This window comes from Somniosus microcephalus, chromosome 2, assembly GCF_052327205.1.
Source record: "Somniosus microcephalus isolate GS21.2 chromosome 2, FLI_Smic_1.0, whole genome shotgun sequence".
In the NCBI taxonomy this organism is placed as follows: Eukaryota; Metazoa; Chordata; class Chondrichthyes; order Squaliformes; family Somniosidae; genus Somniosus; species Somniosus microcephalus.
In genome coordinates, this window is record NC_140988.1 from 17039050 (window position 1) to 17061393 (window position 22344).

At 46.4% G+C, this 22344-nt stretch overlaps 1 protein-coding gene across 7 annotated transcripts in view; it reads right to left on the reverse strand.

Moving 5' to 3' along the window:
- The window catches only part of tbck (TBC1 domain containing kinase), a 223106-nt gene that overhangs the window by 43501 nt on the left and 157261 nt on the right, over positions 1–22344 (reverse strand). For 5 of the 7 annotated variants that reach the window (XM_086006962.1, XM_086006942.1, XM_086006952.1 and 2 more), the window contains one exon: positions 21488–21663. The exons of 1 other annotated variant lie outside the window; for it this stretch is intronic. In XM_086006962.1, the coding sequence (XP_085863088.1) occupies positions 21488–21663 (176 nt within the window). Of the gene's footprint in view, positions 1–16366; positions 18799–21487; positions 21664–22344 lie in introns of those variants that run through there. One more of the 7 variants, XM_086006983.1, reaches the window with a different exon arrangement.

Sequence of the window (22344 nt, forward strand, 5' to 3'; positions counted from 1 at the left end):
CTGTTTATACAGGTAGACTATCCTTTATCCGAAAACCTCGGGACCAGCCGTGTTTTGGTTTTCGGAAAATTTCGGATTTCAGAAGGTATTTTATAAGACTGGGAAATTTGTCAGGGGTCGGCGTCGGCGGGGGGGAGGGGTCGGCGTCGGGGCGGGGGTCGGCGTCGGGGTCGGCGGGGGTCGGCGGTGGCGTCGTGCGCACGACTTACGCTGAACGAAAAAACTTTCGGTTTTTAGAGGTTTTCGGAAGTTCGGATAAAGGATAGTCTACCTGTATTTCTAATTTTAAGATTGTGCCTAGTTCTGGAGGAAATGGCTTCTCTGTATCTACTCTATTGAATCCTTTTATCATTTTAAACACCTCAATTAGATCATCCTCCACCTTCTACACTCAAGCCAAGTTTATGCAACCTGTCCTCATAATTTAGAACTTAACCTGATGGAGGCGATTTGCACTGGCAATACCATGATGCAATTTGCCCCTCATATTGGAGTGAATACTCTGTACCTTTGGAGACCCCTCTCTAGCAAGGCACACCACATTAATCAGTTTTAATTATGGTTCAACCAAACCTCTCTGTGCCACAAGAAAACCACATAAACCAAGATTTAAGTTCTCAATTTACAGTGCGTAAAACAAAATTAGTTATACTGTCCGATCTGAAAGGTAACTTTCATAGGTGGCAGCTTATGAACATAAATGGGAAGCTGAATCATCCCGGTAAGCCTTAAATGGAGGGCCAGACACATAATCCTGGACAATATGTGATGAAGAGAATTTTTTTTATGCAGTGAGTTGTGATGATTTGGAATGCACTGCCTGAAAGGGTGATGGAAGCATTTCAATAATAACTTTCAAAAGGGAATTGGATAAATGCTTGAAGGGGGAAAAAAATGCAGGGATATAGGAAAAGGGCCGGGGAGTGGGACTAATTGGATAGTTCTTTCACAGAGCCGGCACAGTCACGATGGGCTGAATGGCCTCCTTCAGTGCTGTATCATTGTAGGATATAACTGTGCTATACCCCTTTTTACAGCTGGCATGCAGATTGCATTTTGAAAAGGGGTGGATAAAGCCAAAGAGCTTACTCTGCCTCAACTTTATTTTTGGCATAGTGAATTTTGGCTGCTATACATGGGTCATATTTACTGCATTAGTCATGTCTTTTGCACCAGCTAGTACTATATCATACCATCAGTATTTGAAAATTGAGACTCCTATTTTAGAGACTTCAAAAAGTCCACAAGCTCTTACTTCAAAAAAGTGGTCCTCAATTCAAACCAAAAAATATGGAGTAGGTAGTCTGCGTTCAGAACTTTTTATGTAGGTCTGTAATATTTTATAAGTACAGTGCTCACAGACTTCTAAACCAGTAGGAGGAGCATTTGGTAAATACAGCTGGTAGCAAGGTTCGGTTGAGGCTGCTTGCTGAAATGTTAAGACAACAGATGTAATTTTACCTATTTGATCCCAGATGCCTGTCAGCGTTTCCACGAAGGCCTTGTCCAGCCCCATTTCAACACTCACGAGAAACCGACTACAGAAACAACTGGCGTTCAATGTCAAATCTAACACCAAGATATAGAAACTCTCCAGGAAACAGTCGGGGGTAAATTTTCTGAAGCTCTGCGCAGGGCAGGTGCGGAGCCCCAGAGGCAGAAGTCGGGAATGTTGGCTCACAGCCTTGCCTCAGTGGTAGCACTGTTGCCTCTCAGGCAGAAATGCAGGGAACGGTAGCATAGTGGTTATGTTACTGGACTAATGATCTAGAGACATAAGTTCAAATCCCACCAATTCCCAGTTGAGAATTTAAATTCAGTAAATAAATAAATTTGGAATAAAAAGCTAGTTTCAGCAATGGAGACCATGTAACTACCAGACTGTTGTTCACTAATGTCCTTTAGGGAAGGAAATTTGCTATCTTTACCCAGTCTGGCCTATATGCGACTCCAATGTGGTTGACTCTTAACTGCCCTCTGAAATGGCCTAGCAAGCCAGTTAAGGGCAATTAGGGATGGGCAATAAATGCTGAATGAATAAAGGAAAAAGAAAGTCATGGGTTTGTGGTAAACCACTTTTGTCTTACACTATAGTTATCACAGTTATATCGTTACTCTATGGTTATCACTGTTCACACTGTTGTATCACTATACGAGGTCGCCTCTTGTCACGCTGTTATACCTGGGCTGACCACTGCTGACTCCGCCCATGGCTCCACCTACCTGCCCAGGTATAAAGGTGGTCGACTAGCTGGTATTCCTCCTTGTTGGATCCGATCACCCACGAGGGTGGGCTCTGTTATTTAGCCAATAAAAACCTATAGTTACTTTCTTAACTCGTCGCTTTTCATTGGATGAATTGATAGGTATATCAATTTTATTGGCTAAATTTTAAAATGTCGACACTTGAGCAGTCAAACGACCAGCCAAACGCCCAGCTACAACAGCCACAGCAGCCAGTCTGGCTGCGAGCCCTCCGACCAAGGTAACTGGATCTAAACCCACAGGCAGCAAACTCAGCCCTCGACTTCGAACACTGGCTGAGCTGTTTCGAATCCTACCTGGGAGAATCCGGCGTGCCTCAGAAATCCATGCTAAGAGTTCTGACCGCCCAAGTGAGCCCTAAAGTATTCGCACTCATCCGGGACCTTAAAACATACGAAGCTGCCATCAACCTGCTGAAACAACAGTACCGGAGCCCGGTAAACTCCATGTATGCCAGACACCTCCTAAGATCCCGCCCGCAACAGCCAGGAGAGTCGGTAGATGAATTTTTACAGGTGCTACAAGCACTCGGCAGGGACTGTGACTTTAAAGCGGTATCAGCGGCAGAAAATACTGAAGATAATGTCCGCGATGCCTTCGTGAAAGGCCTGCGGTCCGACTACGCACGGCAAAGACTTCTTGAAGCAAAGGACCTTGACCTGAACACAGCTGCAGCCCTCGCTCGCTCCCTAGAAGTGGCCCATCGGGACCTCGAGGCGTACTCCAGGTACAGTAATTTGCGACCCTGGGACTCGGGACCGACCCCGATACCCCTCGCAGCGCCGCCCCTGGGACCTACCTCTGCGTCGGCGTCCCGGACCCGATCGGGACCGCCACCCCCGGTACCGGCTGCGACTTCGGACCCCCGCGATCGGGCCGCCGGCTGCTTCTTCTGCGGCCAGGCGAAACATCCTAGGGCGCGCTGCCCAGCGAGAAACGCGACGTGCTCAAGCTGCCTGAAGAAAGGCCACTTTGCTAAGGCCTGCAGAGATCAACAGAGGCCAGCAGTGCCTCATGCGAGTTGTGGGGGCGGCCATCTTCCATCAAGGCCACAGATGCCAGCATCCCGTGTGAGTCATGGGGCGGCCATCTTTGATCCAGGCAACCGACACCAGCAGTGCCTCATGTGAGTTGTGGGGGCAGCCATCTTCTCCGCCATTTCGTCCAACCTCGTGGGCGCCGCCATTTTACCCTCCACGCTCGACCGCCACCTCGCCTCCGGACTCGACCACCGCCTCACCCGCAGACTACGGCAGCTCGCTGAGCCACACACTAGCCTCCGTCACACTGGACCAAGCCCGCCCGCACCACCTGTCCAAGTCCATGATGGACATCAAAGTAAACGGCCGCGCCACAACCTGCCTGTTTGACAGCGGAAGCACGGAGAGTTTCATCCACCCAGACACGGTGAGCCACTGCTCCCTCACTGTCCGGCCAACGCGCAACCGGATCTCGATGGCATCGAGGTCCCACGCCACAGACATCAGCGGCTACTGTGTCGTGACCCTGTCGGTTAAGGGCACGGAGTATAAAAATTTTAAACTCCTCGTCCTCCCCCAGCTCTGCGCTGCCGTCCTACTAGGGCTGGACTTCCAATCCCACCTCCAAAGCGTCACTCTAGCATACGGCGGACCCCTCCCCCCACTCAGTCGACAACCAGCAGCCTTTAAACCGCCCACCGCGTAACACCTGCGGCCTATCCACCCTCAAGGTCCCGCCACCTTCCCTGTTCGCTAACCTCACCCCCGACTGCAAACCCGTTGCTACCAAGAGCAGGCGGTACAGCGCCGGGGACAGAGCCTTCATTAGCTCTGAGGTGCAGCGTCTCCTGAAGGAGGGCATCATCGAGGGGAGCAGCAGCCCCTGGCGTGCCCAGGTCGTGGTCGTTAAGACCGGCAATAAAAACCGCCTGGTCATCGACTACAGCCAGACCATAAACCGGTACACCCAGCTGGACGCATACCCCCTTCCCCGCATATCTGATATGGTCAATCAGATTGCACAATACCGAGTATTCTCTACCATCGACCTTAAGTCAGCCTACCACCAACTCCCTATCCACCCTGAGGACCGCCAGTATACCGCCTTCGAGGCAAATGGCCGCCTCTACCACTTCCTTAGGGTTCCCTTCGGCGTCACCAACGGGGTTTCGGTCTTCCAAAGGGAGATGGACCGGATGGTTGACCAGAACGGGCTGCACGCCACGTTCCCCTATCTAGATAACGTCACCATCTGCGGCCGCGGCCGCGACCGGCAGGACCATGATGTTAATCTGGAGAGATTCCTCCGTACGGCCCAACGGCTGAACCTCACCTACAATAAGGAGAAATGTGTGTTTAACACCTCACGCCTTGCCATCCTCGGCTGCGTAGTAGAGGACGGACTCATCGGCCCCGACCCCGAAAGAATGCGCCCCCTCATGGAGTTACCCCTCCCCCACTGCCCAAAGGCGCTGAAGAGAACCCTGGGGCTCTTCGCCTACTATGCCCAATGGGTGCCCAATTATGCGGACAAAGCCAGACCCCTCATGAAGTCCACATCCTTCCCCCTTACGGAGGAAGCGTGCGCTGCCTTCTCCCTCATTAAGGGAGACATTGCTAAGGCCACAATGCACGCGGTGGATGAGTCCATCCCCTTCCAAGTGGAGAGCGATGCATCCGACTTCGCCCTAGCCGCTACCCTTAACCAGGAGGGGAGACCGGTGGCCTTCTTCTCAAGGACCCTACAGGGCCCTGAGATCCGACACTCGTCGGTCGAGAAGGAGGCCCAGGCGATTGTGGAGGCTGTACGATGCTGGAGGCACTACCTGGCAGGCAAACGATTTACCCGCCTCACCGACCAGCGTTCGGTCGCTTTTATGTTTAATAACAAGCTGAGGGGTAAAATCAAGAACGACAAGATCTTGGAGGTGGAGAATCGAACTCTCCACCTATGATTATGATATCTTGTACCGGCCAGGTAAGCTGAACGAACCCCCTGATGCTCTATCACGAATTACATGCGCCAACGCGCAAATTGATAGACTTCAGACCCTCCACAACGACCTCTGCCACCCCGGAGTCACCAGACTTTACCACTTCATTAAGGCCCGCAACCTGCCCTACTCCATCGAGGAGGTCAGGACCATGACCAAGAACTGCCAGACCTGTGCCGAGTGCAAACCGCATTTCTTTAGGCCGGACAGAGCAAGCCTGATCAAGGCCACCCGCCCCTTCGAGCGCTTGAGCATCGATTTTAAGGGGCCCCTCCCGTCCTCTGACCGTAATGTGTACTTCCTCAACATTGTTGATGAGTACTCCCGTTTCCCCTTCGCCTTCCCCTGCCCAGACATGACCAGTACCACGGTCATTAAATGCCTGAACGACCTCTTCGCCTTGTTCGGGTTCCCAAACTATATACATAGTGACCGGGGCTCCTCCTTCATGAGCGAGGAACTCCGCCAGTTCCTACTAGCAAGAGGTATTGCTGCAAGCAGGACCACCAGCTACAACCCTCGAGGGAACGGCCAGGTGGAAAGAGAGAACGCGACTGTATGGAAGGCCGTCCTCTTAGCCTTAAAGTCTAAGGGCCTCCCAACCTCCCGCTGGCAGGAAGTCCTCCCGGCAGCACTGCATTCCATCCGGTCACTACTTTGCACTGCCATTAACGCCACCCCCCATGAACGAATGTTTGTTTCCCCCAGGAAGTCGACTACGGGAACCACACTACCAACCTGGCTGACCTCTCCGGGGCCCGTTCTGCTGCGAAAGCACGTGAGGGCCCATAAAACGTGTTGTGTATGTAATATGTGTGCTACTTTGAACCTATGGACAGGACTGCACTACTTGTTGGGCGTAGTGATACGCAGTACCACTCCTGGTCATAGGGGTATAAATAGTACTGTGGGTACTGATCCCCCTCAGTTCCCGCCTGTGGGCATGAAGTAAAGACCTATGTGCAGTCCCTACCTCCAACCAGTAAAGGCCTGTTTGAGTTATACGTTTAAGTCTTTGTGTTAATTGTTCAATACAATACACATACTTAACACTGGCGACGAGTCAGGCTCTTACCCTGCGGCAGTTATTCCAGGCGGCTTCGTCCAAAGACAGGACGTTGAAGAGAGGTTTCAATCCTCAACACCCCACTCAAAACTGAAGGGCAGCAGAAATCCTGACAGCTTCCAGCGACTGGAAGAGACAGGCATTAGGACCCTGAAGCCTCCATCAGCTTGTGAACCGGAGTAAAGACAGGACTGGGGAAGAGAGAGAGGTAGGGCGATAGCGATCGGCAGATAAGGGCCGGGCCGCTTTGAAGTGAGGGGCGCAGCCGGGCCAGCGATCGGGACCAAAGATAAGAGCCGCACTCGGACTGAAAGGCGCGGCGGCTGCAGAAGCTCAAGGTGCGAGAGTCGCGGTGCACAGCGCGGGCTATCGATCGCGGCGAAGATAAGGGCCGCACTCGAGGGCTGAAGGGAGACGGCGTCGGGGGACGGGTGAAGACCGCCAAGCGTGGGAAAACCGCCATTTTGTGGGCGGAGGACGACGGCAAGAGCGGGAAGCCGCCATCTTTGATAACAAGTAAAGAAAATAAAATCTGAGAAATTGCAAATCTACAATGCCTAAACACGGGAATATTAGCACCTTTGATAGTGACCTCGAAGATTGGGCCATATATGTTGAAAGAGTAAAAAATTATTGTAAGGCCAATAAAATTCGTGACCAAGATAAAGCTCTAACATTATTAAATTTAATGGGTGCGAAGACGTACGGGCAATTGAAACACCTGTTATCACCAGATGAACCGGCGGATAAGACGTTCGATGAGATTGTTACTGTCCTGAAAGATCATCTAAACCCCACGCCGCTGATGCTAGCGGAACGATTTAAATTTTACGACAGAAGGCAGCTACAGCATGAAAGCAATGCTGAATATTTGCTGGAATTGCGTAAATTAGCGAAATATTGCCAGTTTGGAACGGGATTGACAGATGCACTACGAGACAAATTTGTGTGTGGTTTATTTAAACAGGATACACAAAAGCGACTGCTCGAGGAGAATGAGCTGACGCTTGAGAAGGCGGTCACTATGGCAGCAGCACACGAAGCCGCAGCGAGAGGCACGGCAGTAATGCAGCTACGGTCACCGGAGCTCAGTGCACACAAATTGGGTGTGAGTTCTGGCAAATGTTATCGTTGTGGAAAGACAACGCATGATCAGAACCAGTGTTGGTTTAAAAACCAAGAATGTAGAACTTGTGGTAGGCTTGGACATATAGCTAGAGTATGCAGGTCAGGGAAGAAGACCAGCAACAAGAAGTCACCGCAAGGAAAATACGCAAAGCTACACAAGGTGACCGAACAGGAGTCCGATTCAGACGCTAGCAGTAATGAACTGGCTAGCTTAAGCTGTAATGAACTGGCTAGCTTAAGAGTACTCAACGCTGGTAAGGGTGCAGACCTCCAGACAATTTGGGTCACTCTTCAGATAGAAGGAGTCCAAGTAAAACTGGAATTGGACACTGGATCGGCATTGACGGTCATAAATAAGAAAGATTACGGAAAGTTATTCCAACATATTCCCCTACAGGATACGGGGATTATATTGAAAACATACACGGGGAAAAGAGTGTACCCCATCGGGAAAATAGAGGTTACAGTGGCCCACAAGGGCGAAGACAGTCAAATAATGGACTTATATGTGATATCTGAAGGAGGTCCTCCACTACTAGGACGGGAGTGGATTAGGAAAATGAATATGGACTGGCATTTCCTACAAACAATAACGAGTGAGAACTCGGTGAAGATAGTCGGCCCAGACTCTGGAACGGATGATGGTAAGCCCAACTCAGGTGCAAAAGACAAAGTTTCAGCACAGAATTCCACTGAGCAACAACAACATAGTTTAACTGTGGATTCTGAGTCTGGCAAGTCTACTGATGTGCCCATTTCTGAGGGACACCGGGCTCGAACTCAACTCCATTTCAAACTACAACAGCAATTAGAACAAATGCTTCGCCGTTTTGAGCAAGAGTTGAATGCAACGAAAGAGTTCTTTGATATAGAGTTGGAGAATCTGGAAAGACAACAGAAGCAGCTGATGGAGAAAATGGAGCAGGAGCACACAAAACGTCTGATGTCAGAGGAGTTAACGGTCAGCCAACTCCTGCATATGCTGAAGGACAGGACTCTGAAATGGGAAAAACTTGAACATGAACTTCAATATTCAAACGAAAGGGGTTCGGAGCTCTCAAAGGTTATTGGAAGAGCTGAGGTGGCAACACAGACTGAGATGACTGCAACAGAGCAGCCCTTGGATGCCAAAAGTACGCTGACTCACGTCACCGTAGAACAACAGACCGCTGAAACAGCTGCTCCGGTAGAGGGATTGCATAGTCCGATCAATCAATCTCCAAAGGAAGTTGAAGTATTAAAATCACAAATGAGGTCACTAGTAAACGACTTGCTGAAAGCCCAGAAAAAGCTGGATGCAGAGGTACACATGAAGAAGTCTCTTCAGGAAAGATGTCTGGATTTGGAACAAGAGCTGGCTAACGTCCAGCTAGGTATGGAGGAAATAGACGACCCTCTCACTGGTCTAGCTCAGGACGACACCGAATATTACGATGTCCTGTCCTGCCCAGCTTGTAACTTCGACTCCCAAAGTGCAGAAATCATGGAGGAGCACCAAAAGTCTACGGAACATCGGGAGAAGCTGGCTCTACGACGGAAACAGGAGGAAGAGAAGGAGGAACTGCGCATGCAGCTGGCAGCTGTCAATGGAGCCCAGAGAGTCTCCAAGAAGCAGAAAAGGAAAAGTAAAAACAGAAGATGACCCATCTGAACCATTATCACCTCTACCAGATCACACACGTGGTCCCTCCGAACGGAGCCAATTCAGTTCGGAAGTTCAAACTGTTAAATCCATGGAAGGACTATTGAATGAGTCACTCTAGCAACGTGAACCGACTACACCACAGAGATTGAATCTGTGAACTGTTTTCCGCAGAGACTGAATCTGTGATCTGTTTTTGACATGAAGTTATCTATGTATCTATGTTATTCTGTTATGTAAACCTGAAGTTATATATGTATATATGTTATTACGTTATGTTAAATGGGGAGATGACTGTAAAGCTAGGAAGGGAGGAATGTTGTGTATGTAATATGTGTGCTACTTTGAACCTATGGACAGGACTGCACTACTTGTTGGGCGTAGTGATACGCAGTACCACTCCTGGCCATAGGGGTATAAATAGTACTGTGGGTACTGATCCCCCTCAGTTCCCGCCTGTGGGCATGAAGTAAAGACCTATGTGCAGTCCCTACCTCCAACCAGTAAAGGCCTGTTTGAGTTATACGTTTAAGTCTTTGTGTTAATTGTTCAATACAATACACATACTTAACAAAACGGACCCCCTGGTCAAGAGGGTGAACCTCCTGCACGCCAACCCTCAGTACGCCTATGTGGCATACCCAGACGGGCGGGAGGACACAGTCTCCTTGCGAGACCTCGCACCCTCGGGCATTCCGGAGACACCACCTTCACCCCCCCCCCCGATTCCAGCTCAGGTAGACGGCATGCCGGAACCCCACGAGCCCTCGCCGACCACGCAGACACCAGCATCACCACTGGAGAATGCAACACCGCCGCTGCGACGATCGGAAAGGCTTACGAGGCCCCCGGACAGACTGACATACCAGAACTGGTAGTACGCATCACCCCGCCGGACTCAAATCTAAACAAGGGGTGAATGTGGTAAACCACTTTTGTCGTTCACTATCGTTACACTATAGTTATCACTGTTATATCGTTACTCTATGGTTATCACTGTTCACACTGTTGTATCACTATACGAGGTCGCCTCTTGTCACGCTGTTATACCTGGGCTGACCACTGCTGACTCCGCCCATGGCTCCACCTACCTGCCCAGGTATAAAGGTGGTCGACTGGCTGGTATTCCTCCTTGTTGGATCCGATCACCCACGAGGGTGGGCTCTGTTATTTAGCCAATAAAAACCTATAGTTACTTTCTTAACTCGTCGCTTTTCATTGGATGAATTGATAGGTATATCAGGGTTCCAGACCCCATCTCCAGAACGAACTTGAGCCCGTAATCTAGGCGGACTCAGTGGAGAGCTGCACTGTCTGATGTGCCAACTTTTGGTGAGATGTTAAACCTGCTGGAATATGGGCAGCTGTGGTAACCACTGCTACAGGATGAAGCTTTCATGCTACCAGATCCATCCAAGGGACATGCGGCACATCAGTCTGCACCCTTATCAAGCAAGTGATAGGCACTGATGAAAGGACAGCACCTTCACCACTTTGTCTGTGAAAGGGAGGCATCAGCTGGACAGGACACAAAGCTTCCACTGGATAGTAGGCTTTCTACAGATCAAGGTGATGCAGATGGCATCCGTGAAGCCATCATGAAGGCTCTTCATATCAACCCAATGGCCTACATACAAAGAAAGTGTTGTCACTCAAAAAATGTTTAGGTGGTGTCTGACCACAGGAACATCATTATGTCTGCCAATCGGCCATTATCCAAGAAGCAGCCATGATGCAGTCACTCTACAGTGGGCTGAATTTTTGGAAGGAGGGGAAACAATTCGGGAGGGAGGGGGGATGGCTCTTGGGAGACCAGCGTTTAGCTCCACATCCATGGCTGCTGACTCCACTAAGAAGCCTCCTAACAGCAGAGGTGAGCCTTGAACTGGAAGATTAAGCATCTGTTTCTGGTTCTATGTCTGCAGTCTATCAATGTGCCACACAGATTTGGCACAATGAAAGATTGTGCGTAAGAGAGCAGTGATCGTATATAATGCTTGAAATGACACCTTCCAGAGGATGCAAGAGTTTCCATCTTGGGCTCGTGCCGTCCTTGAAGGGTCCCAACAAGGGATGTGTGCAACAGTGAAGAGCCTGAACCCAGCACTCTTCTTCCTTATTTGTGGATAGGTGCAAAGGACCTGAGTGACTGCATGGGCTTTGGTTGATGACATTCTTCAGTGTAGCTCGGACCTGCCGTTTTACTTGAGGGTGGTTTTCAGCATCAAGAATGGTCACTCTCCTGCAGCAGGTCCTCAAACTCTTCAGCAAGAAAGGGAGCAGTGTTGCTCACATGTGATCCATTACTCTGCTTTTCTGCCACCACTACAATTACCCCTTCAACGTTGAGCTGCGGCCTTTTTAACAGCTGTGCTTTTGCCAGATTTTCCAATCCCCCCCGCCCCCTGCCAAGTGTGTTACAGGCCAAGTTCTCTTGGCAAGCTTTTCCTGTGGCCTGATCAAATTCAGGGGAGAATCTCCCACTGGCAAATTGGGCCAGGTCAGCCCTCTGCTGCAGTCGGTGAGCTTGGGGTTAAAAGGTTAACATTATAAGGTCTCTGGATCATTTGATGTTAAGTAATTAGTTACTTTAAAATTTCAAGAAGATAAATTCAGTTCTCAGCGATCTGTTGTATTAAGAATTTTAGATAGGTGTTGTAAACTAAAGGCACAGTTCCTCAGGGTTGTGTCCTAGGCCCAACCAGCTTCAGCTGCTTCATCAATGACCTTCCCTCCAACATAAGGTCAGAAATGGGGATGTTCGCTGATGACTGCACAGTGTTCAGCGCCATTCACAACTCCTCAGATAATGAAACATTCCATGCCCGCATGCAACAAGACCTGGACGACGTTCCGGCTTGGGCTGATAAGTAGCAGATAACATTCGCGCCACAGAAGTGCCAGGCAATGACGATCTCCAACAAGCGAGAGTCTAACCACCTCCCCATGACATTCAATGGCATTACCATCGCCAAATCCCCCACTATCAACATCTGGGGGTCACCACTGACCAGAAACTTAACTGGACCAGCCACATAAATACTGTGGCAACAAGAGGTCAGAGGCTAGATATTCTGCGGCGAGTGTCTCACCTCCTGACTCCCCAAAGTCTTTCCACCATCTACGAGGCACAAGTCAGGAGTGTGATGAATACTCTCCACTTGCCTGGATGAGTATAGCTGCAACAACACTCAAGAAGCTCGACACCAGGACAAAGCAGCCCGCTTGATTGGCAACCCATCCACCACATTAAACATTCACTCCCTCCACCACCGGTGTACCGTGGCTGCAGTGTGTACCATCTACAAGATGCACAGCAGAAACTCGCCAAGGCTTCTTCGGCAGCACCTCCCAAACCCACGACCTCTTCCACCTAGAAGGACAAGGGCAGCAGGCACATGGGAGCACCACCACCTCCAAGTTCCCCACCATCCTGACTTAGAAGTATATATCGGCGATCCTTCATCATCGCGAAGTCAAAATCCTGGAACTCCCTACCTAACAGCACTGTGGGAGTACCTTCACCACACGGACTGCAGCGGCTCAAGGCGGCGGCTCAAGGCGGCGGCTCACCACCACCTTCTCACGGGCAACTAGGGATGGGCAATAAATGCTGGCCTTGCCAGCGACACCCAGATCCCATAGACAAATTTTAAAAAAAACTACAAAAATAACAGAATATGAGCATTTAAGATATAATGAGTGAACTGTGATTTACAGATTATCTTGTAACTTCAATAAATCAATTTCAGATTCCAAAAATACTGCATAATGTTCTTACTCAGTGCACCAAAACCCTCCTACCCCGCGTTAAACCTATCTGTTGATCAAAATCAAACAAAGCTATCTATTCAGAGCACATAGTGAAAGTAATTATTCAATTGGTAATTATTTATATTTTTAGTGTGCCAACATCAGCCTTCACACCAAAACGATACATAGAATAAAGGAAAATTACTGGTCTAGAAAGGAGCAAATTAATGACTAAGTTCAGGCATTTAGTACTGCAATTACACAAGGTGATATTTAAAGGGATTCCACAGAGCAGGGCTTTGTGGCGATACATCCTAGAGCTTTAACAGTACACCCTGTTTATAAACATAGGACTTGATTATTCTTACAATCCAACTCACTCACTCCCAAAACCTCTCCTCTGGTCATCCACTTGTGAGGATACATCTGCTGCTGCTGACATGCTTAACAATGCCATCACCTTCACTCCCACCAAGTCACCAATCATCTCTCACCCGTTATTCCCCCGATACAGCTCCCATCTTTACTCCACCCCACGGCAAACAATGGTCATTGATTCAACTATGTTAAGCACTAAAAGAAAGACTTGCATTTATAAAGCGCCTTTCATGACCACTGGATGTCCCAAAGCGCTTTACAGCCAATGAAGTACTTTTAGAAGTGTAGTCACTGCTGTAATGTAGGAAACTACACTACTATGCTTCCCTCTCCTTAGCTAAATGCTATTATTTCAGGATTATTCTGAGGTCAAGGAAAACGCATGGCTTCTCCTACGGCCTCTTTCCCTGCCCCCTCCACTCTCACCTTCAACACCAAGTGCAAAGAGCTAATGGACGTCTTTGTCTCAGAGATTGTCAACGGCCTGGAAATTGCGGTCGGAGGCTTGCCGCCAGCACACGCCTCCGAAAAGTACGAACTTACTTGGTGTCTCCAGAGCTTCGGACTGTTTTGGTCCTGGGCCTGCAGGCGTTCGGTCCTGTGTAAAGGCCCACGGATCCCAGGGGCGCAGGCGGTTCGCAAGTGTCCCTGGGATCACATGGGCCAGGCCAACCAATCAAAAAGGGGGGATTCCTATGATGCTTATGGGGACTCTATTTACGTACAGAATCCCCATAAGCATGAGAGAAATCACCCAATAAATAAAATTTCACACTACTTAAATAAAAATAAATGACCACGTTCAAAATTAATTAAAACGCCCTTTAATTAAACGTTTAAAATAAAATTGTAATTTTTTGAAAAATAAATGTAAACATTTTAAAACGGGTCAAAATTTGCCTAAACTAATCTTAAATGTAAGTGAATGTTTAAATCATTAAAAAAAAATTTAACTTTTATTTTAACCCTTATCCATGAGCATGCGCTGGGCAATCATTGGGAGCCCAACTCTGCGCCAGCGAAGGTGATTTAGTAGCGGATGTGGCGGATCTCTCCAAGTGAAACTTGACAGATCGTAAGTCCCGGGTTTTCGCACAAGCGCATACGGAACCCCGGAACTTGCAGGGCCAATCTGAAGGCTTCCGACAGAGTACGCTGTGCATACGCTGTTGGAAGCACCGTAAAATCCGGGCCTACATTACGCAGCTGCCTCTAGTGTGGTGACCAAAACCAAACATGGTACCCCATTGTTATTCTGATTGGTGCATTACAAAGCCTTACAGTAACCTTTGTAGAATTGTACACTATTGCATGGCTATATAGTTTAGCTGTATTAAATACTTTGCAAAATTACATGGAACATGAAAGAAATTAATCCTTTGGTTAATTTGGAACACAATTTCAAGTTGAACATGACTAAGACAAGGGGAGGGATCGTAAGTACAAACTGGTAAAAGGCAAGTTCAGGATCGATGTCAGGAAGCACTTGTTCATTTGCAGAGTAATTAATACATGGAGTGGTCTCCAGGTTGGAAAGTGAAGATAAATTCTGTAATCATTCAAGGGGTAGTTGGATGTTGCGATGGATGGGGAGCAGTGGAGGGAGGAAAAATGGTTTCTACTTAAGGATGAGCTAGATGGACTGAATGGCTTCCCTCCTCTGTACTTTGTAATTTCTGCGAGTGTATAATTAAGACATTTCAGGTATGGGACTGACTGTTACAGTGGTTCAGCACACTGTCTTTTCACCTCTGAGACAAGGGTGTAACTGATGGGCTGAGAGTCTACTTTCTCTATTGGCTGCAAGGTGCCTATTCAAAATTAATTTGCGCAGTCCCAATAAACACAATCTTGCAGCATAAACACTAGTTATAATTTAGCACGAAATCTCACTCAGAGAGGCTGTATGAATGGTTGGCTTGGGAAATGGAAATATTCACACTGGTACAATAGGGAGCACCTTTCTATGGTTGGAGTTGGGATGTATTGATGCTGTAGAATAAAGGGTGCTCTACTCTGTATTCTGCAGTCTATCTGTGTGCCCGATACAGACCACGGAAACGAAAATTAGTGGATAGGTGTTCCATTTCCCTACAATGACATTCCTTACTCGAATAGGCAAAGCACATGGACAAACTAGCTAAAAACAAATGATTAGTTCAGGATGTGGGCAGAAACTGCAATGGATTTGAATGTGAGAGAAATTGGTGATGGTTAATTAAAGAAGCATTCTTACACATCACAGGAAAGAGACCCAAAGGAAACAGGCAGCTATGTAATTCATTCTTCATTAGCAAAGGTTAATAAAGGAAAGAGATTTAATTACAAGGACAAGTTCACCCTTGTGAGATATCAGCCAGAAAACAGAAGCCCCACTTTCACTAAATGGCCAACAAGAACCATAATACCTGTACCACAAAAGGGACTTGAACACATAATCCAGGCTGACATTCCCAGCGCAGTACTGGGGGAGTGCTGCACTGTTGGAGGGGAATGGGACAGAGGCGTTAAACCAAGGCCCTGTCGGCCGTCTCAGGTGGACATAAAAGATCCCATGGCACCAACGTTTCCTTTAAGCTGCGGCTGCGCAGCACTCTGGAGGTCCCGCGCAGCCGGTGAGCTGGCTTTTAAATAGAAACACCGTGCACCTGCGGAATTTTGAATGGGCCGCGTGGCCCATAAAAAAATTACAGGGAACATTACATGACACTATTTCGAAGAAGAGTAGGGGAGTTCTCCTTGGTGTCCTGGTCAACATGTATCCCTCAACCAACATCACGAAAACAAATTATCTGGTCATTATCACATTGCTGTTTGTGGGATCTTGCTGTGCACATATTGGCTGCTGTGTCTCCTACACTACAACAGTGACAACATTTCAAAAGTACTTAATTGGCTGTAAAGCACTTTGGGACACAGAGGTCATGAAAAGCGCTATATAAATGCAAGTCTTTCTTGAAAATGCACATACAGTAATAGGAAGATATCTGGACACTGACCAAGTGTAGGGTTTGAAACCATTGATAATTGAGTGGGGCTACTGCAGCCCTGAAAAAGGTGAAAATGTTTAACATTTACTGGTCCAGGATATTAATAAATCCAAAAAAGACTCTCTCCAGTATGATCTTGTAAACCGAACAGAAGTTGAAGAAGCCGATTCATTTGAGCAAATGTCAAGCCCTCACTTTACAAATCAGCTGGCTAGCCTCATGTCAAAACTCATAAAGGGACTCATAAAATATAAAAATACAAAATAAGCATTAGTTGCTGAGTGTACTGTAAAAAAAAATCCTAAATGATTTAGTGCACCCATGTGGACATTTAAAAGTGTAGCTGCTTCAAAAATAATTTTTTGTCGAAGTTTCAAAATGATCCAAGTTCAAATTTCAAAACCAGCAATAAACTCTGAGTCAGACACTCGTGGCTGCATAACATACACAGACTTACCTGTTGAACTCACACCCTATCTTCACGTACAAGTGCTTCTGACATCGACATCGCACTTACTCGTCCTTTTTCCAACTTATTTCCAGTCAAATGGATACAAATAAACGCAGGCATAACCCGATTACATTCACACATGGACCAATGTATTTTTGTGCACACTGGGATCATACTCAGTAAATGGATCAGCTAGTTCATTCTGGTAAAGTACAACATTATATGAACTTCATTAGCTTTACTGTACTATAAGCCATTGGAAAAAAAAGTACAACGTAAACATTGGAATAAGAGAAAAATCTATTCCTCTGCTAGGAATGTAAATAAAAGCGTGAAATCATGTGATTCTGATGCCATCACGGAAATTTACTATTAATATTGGTAATGAAAGTGTCTAACTATTGGTAATGAAAGTGTCTAATATCCTAAGTGTTAATTCCACTCAGTGATAGCACTTTCAACTCTGAGTCAGATAGTTACAGGATCAAGCTCCACTCTAGGACTTGAGCAGATAATCTAGGCCGACACTTTAGTGCAGTGCTGAGTGAGTGCTGCACTGTCGGAGGCGCCGTTTTTCGGATAAGATGCAAATCAGAGGCCTCATCTGCTTGGTTAAATGGGCGTTAAGGATCCCATTGCAATATTCGAAGATGAGCAGGAAAGTTCTCTTGATTGAGAGATAAATGTTGGCCAAGGTACCATCACATTAAAAACAGATTAACTGGTCATTTATCTCATTGGTGTTTTTAGGACGTTGTGCACAAATTGGCTGTTTTATTTGCTTACAGAGCAACACTGACTGCACTTCAACTGAACTAGACTGTTCATAACCTCGCTCTAAGCTGAGCTCCCAAACCCATATGCTCTCGATCACCAAAACCAACTACTTCCACCTCTGCCCGCCTCCAATCTGTCTCAACCCATGCACTGCTGAAACCCTCAACATGCCTCTGTCATTACAACAATAGCGTTTCCTACATTACGACAGTAACTACACTTCAAAAATGCTTCGTTGGCTGTAAAGTGCTTTGGGACGTCCTGAGGTTGTGAAAGGCGTTATATATATCCAAGTTTTTTCTCTCTCTTGTCGCCTTCTGACTCGTGCACTCCCGGCTGGTGTTTCATCCTCCGATCTCTGTAAATTTCAACTAATCCAAAACTCTGCTGCCCATAGCCTACCCTGCAGTAAGTCCTGCTCGCTCATCATCTTCGTCCTCATTGGCTCCCAATGTCTCAAATTGAAAATTTTCATCCTTGTACTTAAATCCATTCATGGTCTTATTCCTCTCTACGGCTGTAATCTCCTTCAAAACTACATTCCCCCTCCCCTGTACTTTCCCTTCTCTGAGTCCGGCCTCTTGCGCATCCCTCCATACCAGTCATTTAGGCCCTACGTGTTGGAATTTCCTCCCTAAACCTCTCCGCCTCCCATCTCTTCCATTAAGGCCCTCCTTAAAACCCACATTTTTTTGCAAGCTTTTCGTCACCCCTCCTATGTCTGTGGCTTGGCATCCATTTATTAATTAATTATGTCTCTGTGAAACACTTTGGGATGTTTCTCTATGTTTCTATATGTTATTAATTCATTGGCTAGGAAGAACTTTGGGACATCTGGACAATCTGAAGGGTGCTATTTAAATGCAAGTTCGTTCTTTCTTGTGAAACCCAAGGAGAGCAAAACAAATTCAGTAATAATACAATAGCATTCCATACTGAGGAATACAGAATGTTGTATAGTGTGAATATTCTGAAAAAGGTTTGTTAAAAGTGAATTTTCAAGTGCGGCATACTATTAAATAATAGTTCAATTATTAAACCCTGGTGGATGTAAAAGATCCCATGGCATTATTTTGAAGACGAGCAGGGGAGTTATCCCGTGTCCTGGCCAATATTTATCCCTCAATCAACATAACACAGATTATTTGGTCATTATCACATTGCTGTTTGTGGGAGCTTGCTGTGCGCAAATTGTCTGCCGCGTTTCCCACATTACAACAGTGACTAAACTCCAAAAGTACTTCATTGGCTGTAAAGCTCTTTGAGCCGTCCGGTGGTCGTGAAAGGCGCTACAGAAATGCGAGTCTCTCTTTCTTTCTGGAGCTGCAATTTATCTTCACACTTCCTATATCCTTCGATTCAATTGTATAACATCTGTAAGATTGGCTTTGTTAAAGTTTCTAACACCAAGTAAGCCAAAAGAGGTTAGGGAAAGTCTAACAGTATTCTGTAACTCATTCCCTCCATTTTCCAAGCAATGAGTTTTCTCCTCCAGAAACCATATTTGGGACCCGTTCTAGACCAGAAACTGCAGCAGACAGTTCCATTTTCAAAATTAATCTGTTAAACAAATAAAATATCCTAACTTTTGTGTAAAATTTCTATCATATGGAGGCTATTTGAAATAAGCGAAAAAACAATTTCAGTCAGCAGAGTTTAAACGCGTACGTTTTTTCCCAGTAAAAGCATCCTACATGTGGTCTTAGAGGTCTCTGTAGTGAGGAAAGGCTGGAGAAACTTGGGCTCCTCAGCCTTAAAAGGAGGCACATGAGTGGTGCCATTATAGATTGTAAATGGTATGGAAAAAGTAAATTCAGAAAACTATTTTCGATTGAATTGCAAGAGTAGGACACAGGACGTGCGTTAAAACTTGTAAAAGACAAATTTAGGGCTGATATCAGGGGATTTCACACAAAGATCAATGAACACGTGGAACGGACTCGAAAACAGAGTTTTGGAGGTGAAACCTCGGGAATCATTTAAGAAACAAATGGATGCCGCAAGGGTGGGTTCATGGCCAGTGTAGATGGATAGACTATGATGGGTCAAAAGGCTTTCTCATCTGTAATCATCTTGTGTGATGGCTACAGAAGAATTGCACTAACATATAATGCAGATGTAAGAGGATACTTTTCACACGAATGAAAGAACAGCTGGAATGCACCTTTGCTTAAATCTGATTTGTTTTGCAGGCATTACTGAGTTATGGTTTAATGTAATTCCAGAACACTGCACACAATGCAGGTGGTATTTCCAGAAGGGCTGAGATCTAGTTTAAGATGGAGGCTGGATCAATGGCACAAACAACATTTCGGTAAATGAGGTTTTCTTATTTTAAAATCAATGACAGTGAACCTTGGGGGGGGGGGGGGTGGGGGGGGGGAAACGTCAGAGATACAGAATGCAGATTAAGACACATCTTTCAAGTAGAGTAGAGGGAGTAAATGCAAAACTAATCTGCAAAACATTATTTCAGTGAGCGAGTGGTCAATCTATGGAACAGGCTTCTTAGGGAGATGATGGAAACAGATAGTACTGTTTCATTCAACTGCAAATTGGATTTCTAAAAATAATATTTTGGGAAAGAGTATATGAGTAATTTGAGACATGACATATGGTAAGTGTGGCGTGCTTGGGAGGAATAGGTGACCTTGAACCTATAGTTCCCAAAGCTCTCCACCACTGGGGCTTTCCCCATCTCATGTCTGGGTCTGATGTAGACTAATTGATAGAGATTGATTGCTATGATTAGTCAACAACTCCATTATTGTTGTATCATGCAGCTGCCAGGATGGTAGAAGCTGAACTGGATGGACTGTGGTCGTTTTTTTGTCTAGCAATTCCTGTGCGCCTATGTTTACACTGAATCTAATCCGATCTAGATGAATGAGAGGTGATCGCATCGAAACAAAAGATTCTGAGGGGGATTGACAGGGTAGATGCTGAGAGGTTGTTTCCCCCTGGCTGGAGAGTCTAGAACTAGGGGTCACAGTCTCAGGATAAAGGGTCAGCCATTTAAGACTGAGATGAAGAGGAATTTCTTCACTCAGAGGGTTGTGAATCTTTGGCATTCTCTACCCAGAGGGCTGTGGATGCTGAATCGTTGAGTATATTCAAGGCCGAGATCAATAGATTTTTGGACTCTTGGAGAATCAAGGGATATGGGGATCGGGCTGGAAAGTGGAGTTGAGGTCGAGGATCAGCCATGATCTTACTGAATGGCGGAGCAGGCTCGAGGAGCCGTATGGCTGACTCCTGCTCCTGATGTTCTTGTGATCTCTAACTAACTAGGGAGTACTGGATACTAAAAGTGCAAAGTGGTAGAAAGGTCCAATTTCTCACCATTGATCTATCCTCCGTGAGCTTAGCTCAGTGGTAACACGCTGTCCACTGATTCAGCGGGTTGAGGGTTCAAGCCTTGCTGCGGGTCTTCAACATGTAATCTAGGCTGACATTTCAGTGCAGTACTGAGGGAGTGCTGCATTGTTAGAGGTGCTGTCTTTCAGATGAGATGTTAAACTGAGGCCCCGCACGCCTGTTGAGGTAGATGTTTAAAATCCATTGGCACTATTCGAAGAGAAGAAGCACCGTGCTCCTGGCCCACTTTTATCCCCAACAAGCTAACTGGTCATTTATCTCATTGTTGCTTGTGGGACCTTGCTGTGCGCAAACTGGCTGTCGTACTTGCTTACATATCAACAATGACCAGGATGTGGCAGCCATTGTTTCACTGCTTCCAGCTCAAACTACTTTGATCATCCAGCTTTGAAAAAGTTAGTATCTCTTTTAAAAATAACATAACATTTACCAAAAACGTTTTATAAGTACTTTCACTTTCATCTTTCAAGGTATTAAAAAGGTAGAAATGTTGCCCGGCAGCAGATTGAGAGAGGGACACAGATAGGGCCCAAAAGCCAGGGACTCGATTTAAAATGTTGCCCGGCAGCAGATTCACAGAGGGACACAGAGAGGCCCCAAAGCCTCGCACTCGATTTAAACCACCCGGCCCAAAACAGCCCTGGCAAAGCCGGGCTCCCCCAGCTAGTACTTCATGTAAGGATACTCCTCACTGCTACGAATGTCCACCACAAGCAGTTTTGGCTTCCCTGATTTTGTCTTTTTGGTAGGCATCTTGGTGTTGGTGGGTCCCGACAGCTCACACAGATCAATTAGGTCCTCTGCAGAAATCCGTGGTGATACTTCGGCCTTCAGTTCATTTAATCGAATAGATTCGCGAGACTAAAGAGAGACAATTTCTATTTAGAAACCAGCTGGGTACAAACACATTAACAACTACACAACAGACAACATAAGAATTTTACAAAACTATTGCAAACAATTCCATTGCAATCAATTCCACATTGTTTTTAATTTTTCAGTTACTCTGGCCAGCCTTCAAAACAACACACATTACAACATCATTTGCACATGGAGAGTGAAGACCAAGTGTAGGCTTTAAGTGAAAAGTGGAACAGATGGCAGAGAATAATTGCACCAAGATGTGCTGACCAAATATGGTCCCCATTTTCAAGTCATGCATTGTGTCCTTACTTTTATATCATACTTTGACAAAACCTAGGACAATTTGAGAAGTAGAGAAGTAGAATTGGTTTCAGCAAAACGTTTCTCTGCACGACAGGCTGAGGCGCTACAAGATGCAAAACTGAGGCGCTGGAGCACCACCACTGTCGGGAGGCTGTAATTACAATGTGACACTTGACATAGATAATTTCCATTATAAATGTGGACATGGAAATTTATAATGGACCTGCTTTTGATTGATGTGTTCCAATTGATTTGTCGCTGTTTACGGAACAAATGACTTGATCCAATCAGGTACAAATGTGATGCAAAATCTGTATACAGAAAAGAGTGACAGCTAGAGTGTGATGGGCAAAATGCACACTGGATCATACATCA